Source organism: Haliotis rufescens, unplaced genomic scaffold (assembly GCF_023055435.1).
Source record: "Haliotis rufescens isolate VD_foot unplaced genomic scaffold, xgHalRufe1.0.p SCAF_10, whole genome shotgun sequence".
Taxonomy (NCBI): Eukaryota; Metazoa; Mollusca; class Gastropoda; order Lepetellida; family Haliotidae; genus Haliotis; species Haliotis rufescens.
The window spans coordinates 19,164,405-19,176,905 of NW_025963780.1; the positions used below are offsets into that span (position 1 = coordinate 19,164,405).

The following is a 12,501-nucleotide window of genomic DNA, read 5'->3' on the forward strand; positions in this document are numbered from 1 at the left end:
AGATAAATATGATTGGTGTCTGTGTAAAGGTGTTTCAAGTAAATTCCTCTGGGCTTTGTGTGAGTGTGTTTGTAGAGAAATGTCACAGTCCAGGCCCTACCTGTGCATTGTGGCCTTCCATTGAAGTTGGTCTAAGATCCTCCTGCGTTGTTCATAGGGATGTTGTGGTAGTGGTGCTCCATTAAGATCTGAGGCAATCGAGTCATTGTGGTGTTTCATCACACGCTTGTGCTCAGTGCAGTTCCTGGTGGCAGTGTACTTGTAAAGTGCACATCTCCTAGATGTAATTTCATTTGAGTGGAGGTCATCACCTCGTGAGCAGTATTTCTGTTACATCATGACTGTGTCAGCTTTGACACTGCTAACCCCTTTTGGTATGCAGGATTCCGGGTCTATTTAGAGAGTATTCAAGACTCAGTAGTGTGGTACGTGGGGCACAAATAAAAACGTATTAGTTACTCAGATTCAACATTAAACATTAGATAATGGAGTATGTAAAAGTGTCCTTTATGATTTATATTTTTAAATATTTTTGCAGTACCTAAACTTCAAATTGCAACCTTTTCTCAATGCTTTTGAGATTTGTGTTAAGTCGTATTCAGGATTCAGGGATGAGCAATGAGACTCAGAGTGTAAAATTAGAGGGTATTCAGGATTCAGGGTGAGCAATGAGACTCAGAGTGTAAAATTAGAGGGTATTCAGGATTCAGGGTGAGCAATGAGACTCAGAGTGTAAAATTAGATGGTATTCAGGATTCAGGGTGAGCAATGAGTGTAAAATTAGATGGGATTCAGGGAAGGAATGGTGGCACCCTCAGCTTTATGTGGGAGAAGAGCCTAAAGCGATGGTTTGATGAAACCCATGATGCATGGGTGTGATGCTGAGAAGCTGAGGGGCATACTCAGGACAAACCTAGGGTTAAAACCCATGATCATTGGATCCTGGCATGCCAAAGGGAGGCAACTCTGTAGTGTGAATTCTGGTAGCAGGGCAGCCCTATTCCCCACCGCATTTCAAAAAGTTGGCTTGATATATATTCTCACTGCCAAAAGAAATGTGAATACCATACATGTTGGTTAATATATGAAGACTTACTCATATTCAAGAGATATTAGATTGGTTCTATGCACAAACAAACTTACTGGTATGTTGTGTGAACTGATGCTCATGAACGCATACCATGTGACGCAATAGATCCATGGCTCGAGATGCACACCATTTGTCTCGTGCAGGATTAGCGTGTAAAGTTTGGAAATATCGTGCAACATATCGTGATGAAAATAAAGTCACTCTGTGGTAACACTGACTGATTGTTGAAACATCTCTTCTTAACGTACATACTTCACTATATGTTTCTATTGTTTATGTTTCTTTTGGCGGTGAGTGTATATTCGTTGTATGTAATTCCTTGAGCCTTTCTCCTTGTTGAATTTGGGGTAGGGTAGGGGTCACACAGCGGTGTGGGTGTTGTCTATTAACGTAAGGTTGAAGGTTTTTATCTGAAATCACATTTTTTTAACTCCACCCTAAGAATATGTTGATCATTGGTTAAGTGTTTTATGCTTTTTTGTGTGATTTCATTTGAATACTGTTTGACTTTGTGTGTGATTACAAGAAACTCGTATGGTATTGTGTGTGATTACAAGAAACTCGTACATACCATACGAGTTCTGGTTATATTTACTTGGCCATATGCTGTTGAGATTTAGATTGATTTATTTTTTTCTTATGTGATGATTTGAGCGGAAGTTGAGTGTAGTGTACACATGAGTCTATAAAGACTCTACATAAAGGATTTCTCTTGAAAACGTTCACAGTAAGTGCTTTGTTTTCATGCTAGAACATGAAAAATGATTTCCGAGATCTATATATCTTGAGGTACAAATATCACTCTCCTGAACAGCTTTCTTAAACAAGCCACCCGTCAGCAATTGATTCAATATATTATTCAAAGGACATCGTTTTGACATTGTCAAGACCAGTTTTTTACCTGTGGCATTGTTAATTTTGAAAATGAGGTGAATATCTGTGTCAAATCAGCACTCATGATCATCATGACACATGATAGGAAATGTGTGTCTGGGGCAACACACTCCAGGCATGGCAACCCACTTGTAGGTCACCTGCTGTTTGGGACTTCAGTTTAAAAAGTTCAGTTTTCAAATATCCGAATCGATTTATCAATGTGTTTGTCTTGACATTTGATCTAGCTTGTGAGAATGTATGCCTGTTGGCTGGGTGAAAGTTCCTTGGGAACAAGAGTGTTGAAACTTTGTGTTCTGTTGAAAGTCTTGAGTGGTCAGGCTCCATTGGGATTCTGGGATCAAAATGGACTCGTTACTGAAAGCATGAGCAATGACCTCCACCATTGGGGTTGCAATGACCTCCACCATTGGCGTGCAATGACTTCCACCATTGGAGTGCAATGACCTCCACCATTGGGGTGCAATGACCTCCACCATTGGGGCACAATGACCACCATTGGGGTGCAATGACCTCCACCATTTGGGTGCAATGACCTCCACCATTGGGGTGCAATGACCCCCACCATTGGGGCACAATGACCTCCACCATTGGGGCACAATGACCACCATTGGGGTGCAATGACCTCCACCATTTGGGTGCAATGATCGCCACCATTGAGGTGCAATGACCTCCACCATTGGGGCGCAATGACCTCCACCATTGGAGTGCAATGACCACCACCATTGGGGCACAATGACCTCCACCATTGGAGGTGCAATGACCTCCACCATTGGGGCGCTGTGACAGACAGTGAGTCAGCCTTGTTCAACAATATAATGCTATGACAGTCCTATTTCAATGTTAAGGAATGGGTCATCTTAATACTGAGATCACTTTAAACATTGGTCCAAGTTTAGTCGACTAAAGTTGGTTGACTATGGTAAGATGCGAGCGATAAAATATATTCTTTGAGAGAAATATGTCCATGTTAGACTATATTGCGCATATTGAAAGTATGCTTACGACAGGTATGTGTTTGGGACATCTGTCTCACGTTTCCACTTCATCGTACATTTTTTGTGAATCTTTCCATTGGTAGAATGCCTGTGGATATATATATATTGGTACGATGTCTGTGGATATATATATATTGGACTAACTCGGTTCCATCTGTTGACTATGGAGTAATAGTCTGCGACTTTAGCCACCTGCCTGAAGCCAGAGTCTAGTAAACTTCTGTTCGGTCTAGTAAGATCAGCTGATAAAATACCATATAACACTAAAATGTTCTTAAAATGAAGCTCAGGGCGAGTAGACTCAATCATTTTGGCCACAGAATTGAGTCAGTAGGGAAAAGTGTGAATTGGAAGAGAAATAACTTGAGTAATCACTTCGTACTTTTAACTTTTCACAGACAATAAATTACAAAAGGCCAAAAGAGTATTTGTAGTATTGTCTGATTAAAAATTGAAACATCTTACCTATCCTTTGGGAAACGCCAATCCGACTTGCAAGTTAACCCTTACTGAGTGATGGTCATGCAGGTGGATATTTCCTACACTGGTATTGACATGTGTACTACGGACATGTGTACTACGGACATGTGTACTACGGACGTGTACTACGGACATGTGTACTACTGGACATGTGTAATACGGACATGTGTACTACGGACATGTGTACTACGGACATGTGTTATACGGACATGTGTACTACGGACATGTGTTATACGGACATGTGTACTACGGACATGTGTACTACGGACATGTGTACTACGGACATGTGTACTACGGACATGTGTAATACGGACATGTGTAATACGGACATGTGTAATACGGACATGTGTAAAACAGAACATACATTATGGACATACAAGCTTTTCACTGACACATCTCGGGGCCAGCAGTGAGAGGAATTCAGATATCTGGATTTTCTTCAACATCGCTTTTATTGATTTTGATTTTGATATGGCAACTTATCCTAAAATATGTTCTGAGAACATTTAGACTTGTTTGAGAGCCAGACTGTCTCTGTTAAAATGGTTTTATCAACATATAACTTCCAGGATTCAATTTTATATGTTATGATTTAATTTCTGAAGAAGCAAATTGTGCCTGTATAGTCATTCCTTCAGTTCCTATTGTCTGGTCCATCCATTCTGTTGTAGCTGGTGTATAGTGTAGACAAGGGGGATCCCTGCCACCATGCATTACCGATTCTAGATAACAACTTCCTTGTGTGTTTCAGGACCTAAGTGCCTTTGCGATGCCTCTCCTGGACTCGGATGTGGCAGATGGAAATATGATGGATGTAGACCAAGACTTCCGTCCCAGAGCGGGATCTACGGGTCTGAAAAGCCTGCTCAGTGGGAAAACTCGGCAACGAAACAAATCCGGGGAAGACAGTAAAAGTGGTTCTCCTACAACATCTTCAAAAGTGAAAAACTTTTTTGACAGTTTTCGTCCACGTTCCAAGTCGGATGTGTCTGGTATGAAGAAGCCGGGGAAGAAGCCCGCTATGGTCATGGAGCGTTCTATGGACGAGTCGCAGCTTCACGCACACGGAGTTACGCCGACTATGTTAGCCCCGAGGGGCCCCGCTGACCCTATATCCCCAATGGGGCAGATCTTGGAGGGACAGATGCTAGATGCTAAGGGAGACAGAGCCAGGCATAAGTCAGGACCCTCCACCCCTGTTGAACAGTTTATGAATAAATTTCGGACTAGGTCAAATTCAGATTCAAGGCCGAGGTCCCCGAGGAAAAAGCTAGAGACACAGGTAAGACAGATTTTCATGTAAACGGGAGACATTTAATGTTTGAAATGATGTTTTTGTCAGATTTGTTTTTGTTTAATTGCCTGATGATATACAAAAGAAGGAGCAAGAGAATATTTTACTGAGGAAAACTTGCAATATTTTTGTTGCTGAGTGTGTGAGCCCAATAACCACAAAGGAATTATAGCACTAGGACTATCATAACTCAATGTTAAACTATGGGAGGTATGTTTCTCTTTGTGTTAAGATCTCTTTATGGAATGGACCCTTGTTGTAGGAGAGGCATTAGGGTCAGGCCAATTGGCTATCCTTCGATACCATAATTCAATACTAGAGGGGACAACTGGGACTATTTTCACCATTGCGATAGTTTTGTCTGTCATAAAGTTAATTCACTTTTTACCCCCTCGTCATATAATGCAGGAGGATACACAGACGCCATCTGGTCTGTCTGTCAGTCAGTCCGACCATCCATCTGTATGTCTGTCCGTATTGTTCATTTATGGAGCATAACTTGAAAACCGTGACAGATTATTTTATCCAAACTTTGTACATATATTAACAAGGGGCTGAAGTGGTGAAGTGGTGCTATAGCATGCCTTTTGCTATTGTGGGGGCCGGGGGGATTTGTCATCTTCTGATGGCTCTTGTTTTTTATATATACAGTTGTATCTTTGACGATTTGACATTAAGTCTCTGATTCTCGGTTGCAATGCGACACAATGGCGATAGACGGACTTAAACTGTGTTGTTAAAGCACCCACTACATGCCTGTTTGAGTTGAGCAGTGAACACACAACCCTTCTATCAGACATCCTCAACACCACAGTTTACACTGTGATGTTCGTGCAACCTGATTGGTCTTTTATCATCATTAATTGTCAGGTTTTGGTTTGGTTTGGTTTGTTGTTTAACGCCGCACTCAGCAATATTACAGCTATATGAAAGCGGTCTGTAAATAATCGAGTCTGGACCAGACTATCCAGTGATTAATGTCATGAGCATCGATCCACGTAATTGGGATCAATGACATGCATCAACCAAGTCAGCGAGCCTGACCACCCGATCCCGTTAGTCGCCTTTTACGACAAGCATGGGTTGCTGAAGACCTATTCTACCCCGGAATCTTCACGGGTCTAATTGTCAGGTGAGGAGAGGAGTTATGTGCATGCCTTCTAAGTACAGGTCATGCCCTGACAGGCTTCTCAGGTCAGGTGAGGAGTTCTGTGCATGCATTGTAAGTACAGGTCATGCCCTGACAGGCTGCTCAGGTCAGGTGAGGAGTTATGTGCATGCATTGTAAGTACAGGTCATGTCCTGACAGGCTACTCAGGTCAGCTGTGGAGTTCTGTGCATGCATTGTAAGTATAGGTCATGTCCTGACAGGCTACTCAGGTCAGCTGTGGAGTTCTGTGCATGCATTGTAAGTACAGGTCATGTCCTGACAGGCTACTCAGGTCAGCTGTGGAGTTCTGTGCATGCATTGTAAGTATAGGTCATGTCCTGACAGGCTACTCAGGTCAGCTGTGGAGTTCTGTGCATGCATTGTAAGTATAGGTCATGCCCTGACAGGCTACTCAGGTCAGGTGAGGAGTAATGTGCATGCATTGTAAGTATAGGTCATGCCCTGACAGGCTACTCAGGTCAGCTGTGGAGTTATGTGCATGCATTGTAAGTATAGGTCATGCCCTGACAGGCTACTCAGGTCAGCTGTGGAGTTATGTGCATGCATTGTAAGTATAGGTCATGTCCTGACAGGCTACTCAGGTCAGCTGTGGAGTTATGTGCATGCATTGTAAGTATAGGTCATGCCCTGACAGGCTAATCAGGTCAGCTGTTGAGTTATGTGCATGCATTGTAAGTATAGGTCATGCCCTGACAGGCTACTCAGGTCAGTTGTGGAATTCTGTGCATGCATTGTAAGTATAGGTCATGCCCTGACAGGCTACTCAGGTCAGCTGTCGAGTTCTGTGCATGCATTGTAAGTATAGGTCATGCCCTGACAGGCTTCTCAGGTCAGGTGTGGAGTTCTGTGCATGCATTGTAAGTATAGGTCATGCCCTGACAGGCTACTCAGGTCAGTTGTGGAATTCTGTGCATGCATTGTAAGTATAGGTCATGCCCTGACAGGCTACTCAGGTCAGCTGTCGAGTTCTGTGCATGCATTGTAAGTATAGGTCATGCCCTGACAGGCTACTCAGGTCAGTTGTGGAATTCTGTGCATGCATGGTAAGTATAGGTCATGCCCTGACAGGCTACTCAGGTCAGCTGTGGAGTTATGTGCATGCATTGTAAGTATAGGTCATGCCCTGACAGGCTACTCAGGTCAGCTGTGGAGAGAGTAAGATGGCAATGTTCTGTGTAACACTTGTTATGTAGGATGCTTGGGATGACAAGATGGATGATATGCCTAGAGGTTAAGACAGCTGGTCACATTTGTAAAGCAAGACACCAGGGAGCATTGATGGCCCAGTCATCTAAGGCATGGAATTTCTCTGTGAAGAGTTGCATCGCTTAGAAACCTATGATCATGGGTTCGAATCCCGGTTGGCCCTGATTATGTTTCTAGGTCTGTCAGCACCAAACCTGTACTCATGGGTTTTACCAATGTGGTAAACGTCTGAGACCTGCATCACTTTGGACTTTCCTTCTGCATACTGTTCAAAGCTGTGTCACTCGCTTGCTTGCTCCCTCACTCACTCACTAACTCACTCACTCGCTGGATACCAGAAAGTGTACAAACCTAACCTGTTTCTTCTTGTCACAGTATCAGATGCAAAATAATAAAGGCAGGACCTCTTATTAAAGATCCAGGCCTCCAATAAGAATGAGTGAGATGGGTTTAATGTCACTTTGAACACTATTCCACTTATATTACAGATCTCAGACGTTTACCGTTTTGGTGAAACCTACGAGCATTGGTATGGTGTGGCAATCGTAGAAACATAATCGGGGCGAACCGGGATTCGAACTCACGATCATAGGTTTGGGCATACTCAAGGGACGCAACTCTGCAAAGCAAATTGCAGTGGCTAAGACGACTAGGCCATCCATGCCCCCGCTATGTGTTGCAGATAGACATGTGATATGTTTGGAGATATGTGGGGTTGATTGAGTTATCAATGCCTGGACATTTCAGTTATAACTGACAGCATTAGCCATAGGTTTCAAACTAACTGGGCGTTGAATACTCAATAGGACCGGCAAATCTGAAAATGCTGGAAAACATTCCCTGGAATGCTATATTGTCACCCTGACGTGTGATGATGTCACATGCTTCCATGGTAACTAAACTTGCCAGGTCAGCAGATTGTGGAGGAAGAACAAAACAAAAGTTAAATATAAATATTGTGGGCAAATTGACAGACTATTGAAACTATTATTGAAACTAAATTTAATTAACATGGTGTCCAGTTCGCCAACCAACTGGCATGTTGTTTCAATTTTTGAATTAAGAGAAATGTGATATTTGTTAAGAAAATTAATTCTGCACAGTGAATAATTCAGAAGACTTCCTGGATCTAAATCATATTATTTTTCAACAACTCAGATTGCAGCTCCCACACGCATTCATTTTAAACTTGAAAGTCAACTGAAGTTCATACGTTCAGAGTATTGCATCATGAACACATACAAACATTCTGTTACTTTTGGTACAAAAAATTGGAATATTTATATTTTCTGTCAGTGTCAAGCCCACGATAACATAAGTTCACTTTCGTTAGATTTTATTTGCCTTGAAGCATTGGAATTAATTTCCAGTTTGTCCATGTCAACAACACAACAGACAGAGTAATAGATAAAATACTTAAATTAATGAGTTCCCATCCGAATGTGTTCGTATTTACACGACTTCCTCATTACAAGGCAAGCAGTACTGACACAGATCTACATGTTCCATCCATTCCTACATCAACAATACATAGCATGATGTGTGTCCATGTGGGAACTTCTGTGTTGATATTTGCAGATATCAATTAGAGTTGTGGGTGGGTGTTGGCGTTATAGCGAGGGAGATGTGTTATGACCGACAATGTTTGCTCTGGCAGGTGGCACGAAACAGCTAACATTATTTCTTCACAGAACATCTTGCTTGATATATCAGAAACTGGGTAAAGACCAAACGACCTTGGAAAATGGGTTAGCTGGTACACAGAGCTCCAGATATGTGTATTTGCGTAGAATCTGGGTTAGAATTTGTCTTCATCAACCCATACTTGTCATAAGAGAGGCTACAAACAGGATTAGGTAGTCAGGCTTACTGACTTGGTTGATGCATGTCATTGTATCCAAATTGTGTAGATCGATGCTCATGATGTCAATCATTGGATTGTCTGGTTCAGACTCTATAATTTACAGACCGCTGTCATATAGCTGGAATATTGCAGAGTGCGACGTTAAACAACAAACAAACACACAAAGACACAGCAGGGCTACAATAAATACTTGAATAATTATAATCCTTGAATTATTGCCTGCCTTGTACATCGCCTGTTTTGTGTTTGCACCTGCCTTGAATTGATGACTGCCTGAGAAGATAATTGTTGATGCTTATATGAAGTGTATAACCTGGTACTGTTAGGTAGATTATCATACTCTAGATATTTTACAGTCCTTTGCTGACAATTTTTTAAGAAGTTTACACATATTTCGTATTCATGTCTAAATTGTTGTAGTCACAATATGGCTGAAATACTGCTGATGTGACTATAAATCTTAGCTCTTAAGTCACTAACTCACTATTAGGTAGATTATCACAGAAATAGACCTCACTAAGTAAACATTCCTCTGCTGCCATCAGTGTTTGGGCCTCTGTGAAGGTGAACGACCTATGCATTCACTCGTTGACATGACCACGTGAACACAACCATACCATGATATTGCTGGAATATTGCTAAAAGTGGTGTAAAACCAGACTCACTCACTCTATGACTGACTGTTTGATATTCTACAGAGAATTAATTTTGTTGGACATGTAGGATATCCTAGAAACAATATGTTTGAAGTAAAATTCAAACTGTTCAGCTCCACTTTCAGAGTAAAATATAATCATTTACAGGAAGAGTATCTCTTCCCCCTCCTCCTCTCCCCCCCCTCCCCCCTCCTCCCCCCTCCCCCTACTTTGTGTAACATGATTGATTGTGTGATGTCATGACCCTATGGGGTGGATTATTGTTCATGCTGTCAACCACTGGTTTGCCTGGGCCAGCCTCAGTTATTGGTGGGCTGCTGCTGGAATGTGCTGACTTGCAGAAAACAACATCCGCTCACTGATGTTTACCATCAGGTGATGTGCACAGCTCCCCTTTCCTGAATCAGAACTGGCCATTTGGCAACCTATCTGGTAATATATATATATATTTTGTGTGGGTTCTTTGAGGAATGTTGGTTGATAAAATAAGGTTAAAGGACGTTCTGTGGTGGATTTTTAATCTTGAGGTAGGTGTAAGTCCAGTTATGCGCGCTGTGGCTTATCAACTTTGGAGTTCTGAGGTAATCATTCCATCTTTCCGGCACATGTGTACGAATAAAAATGTTGACAAGCATCCGTCTAAAGTACCGTGTTTAGAGAATACTGCTTCCTATTTTGAATCAGAAGGGTAGCGAGTTTGTTTAAAGCATTGGCTTGCCTTACCAGAGATCTGGGTTCAATTCCCCTACTTAGGTACAGTGTCTCATGTTGTGTCAAAAACTCTGATGGCTTAAATATTGCCACCCCCACCCTCAATATTGCAAAATACTCACTAGCACTTTGACATTATCAGGATATTTTCATAACCTTTTCTCACCATACTTATGCAAGAGTTCTTGAATTAATAGAATTCCTTATCGCCAGTTTTGTAATTAATAATGGAACTCCATCATTGACGCAATGACAGGACTGCAATCTTAAAGGGATTATGCAAGTAAATATTTGGAAAGGACAAACATTATGGGATGAACGTCATACACAGTGATTGGGATGATGGTGGAGCACACGGTGCCATTGATTGCGGGATGGGAACACAGAGGTTTGTGCGGTATGAAAGCATCTGAAAGTACGTCAATAATAATGCTTTTGATGAATTTCATGGTGGGGCTAGAGCTACAGGCTCATGTTGTTGGGTGTGAGGTCACCTCACTGGTGGAGAGGGTTGTCATGTTGACATGGAGGTCGAGGGAGGGAGGGAGGGATTAGTACAGTGGCTTGTGTCCAGGTGCTAGACCTGTAAACAGCCTGACAAATATTTGCCACCATTTGTTTATTTGTTCTTTGCTAAAGTGCAGCTACATTTCATCATGGGGATATTGTTGGGGGAGTGCTGAGTAAATAAACAACATTCCTGGAGGCAGAGCACTCAGATCATTACATGGGGATTCTATGGCAGAGTTGGGTCAGGGGCGAAACTACCATTCTAGCAGAAAAGCAATTGCTTACACCTTGAAAAAAGCACCTCAAATCAAATGTAAAACTCAATTTATTATCTTTTTCAGTAAATTATTAATTCAAACTCTACATAGTCGAACATGATATTTATTGTCTAACTTAAAAATTTGAATCATTACACGTTTCAGGATTTGAATGACAGATGGTTTGTGATGTAAGCAAACTGCTCTGACACAATTGTTTTCATTATCATTATTGGGCAGCTTGCGTTAACATAGGAAACAATAAATAACCATATCATATTATTAAGGAACATGTGAACACATATAAAAGTAATATCAATTCGTTTTCATGTTCAGATTGCATTTGTCATCAAAGATGTTTCTTGAATGAAAGTAAAAAAATGTGTTGGTGAAACACTTATATATATTACAAATAAACAATTATAATAAATAAATTATCAATATTTGTTTCAAATAAACTCTAACATAAAAATGCAAAATGCAGGAAATAGCATTTTAGAGCATCTTACATAAAAAAATTCTATGGCAGAATAGGGTGAAGTACCCCATACTTGTTGTCAGAGCCCACTGATGTAGATGAGGATCCTGGAGTTACCATGGTTACAATATGATACTGGTTTGCCTGGCTTAAATTGAATGTTTACAGGCAACTAGCTCTCAAAGCAAGATGTTAGGGCTAGGACGAGTCTGAATGTTCTACCCGGGTACCCACCCCCTATTACCCGACCCTAACCGGGTACCCAGTGTAGGTCTTAAGAGACCTGTACAAAATGTCTGATTGAGCATTTTTTTTACCATAGTACTGGCAAAACATTTAGATACATGTATTAAACAATCTGGTCATGCATACACTGAAGTTGACGCAAGTTATATCTTTATTCAAAGATATGAAAAGTCAGAAGGAATGGGTGCATAGTCAGAAAGAAATGCGAACATTTATGACTTGTAACCATAGAGTTCTAGATACCTTTTGTCATTAAACAATATATCACGTGACTAACACGGGTCCGGGTAGTCCTGTGGGTAGCCAGGTCCTACTCAGTACCCACCCGACCTAGGTACCCGAGTTAGCCGTCCCAGCCCTACAAGATGTCCACAGCAGTGTGATGTACTTGTTGGTATGTCATCAACAATGACGTGAGTCTAGTCTCGGGTCAATGGACAGTCACAGTGGAGTCGTTCAAGACTTCCTTTGTGTCTGCTAGCTCCATCTTTTTACATATCATTCTAAAAGTTACAGATTACCGTATTCACAGTAATAGCCACAGGTGCTTATAATATTAACAAATAAGGATGCCTTCTAAAACCATAAAGGAGTGGAATTTGTTTCAGAGATTGTGCGCCAGTGAACAATCAGTTAAAAAAGGCAG

At 41.4% G+C, this 12,501-nt stretch overlaps 1 protein-coding gene across 11 annotated transcripts in view; it reads left to right on the forward strand.

The window, feature by feature from the left end:
• Nucleotides 1-12,501, forward strand: part of LOC124143101 (5'-AMP-activated protein kinase subunit gamma-1-like) — a 404,245-nt gene that overhangs the window by 316,997 nt on the left and 74,747 nt on the right. For all 11 annotated transcript variants that reach the window (XM_048387897.1, XM_048387885.1, XM_048387892.1 and 8 more), the window contains exon 2: nt 4,214-4,744. In XM_048387897.1, the coding sequence (XP_048243854.1) occupies nt 4,214-4,744 (531 nt within the window). The remainder of the gene's footprint in view (nt 1-4,213; nt 4,745-12,501) is intronic.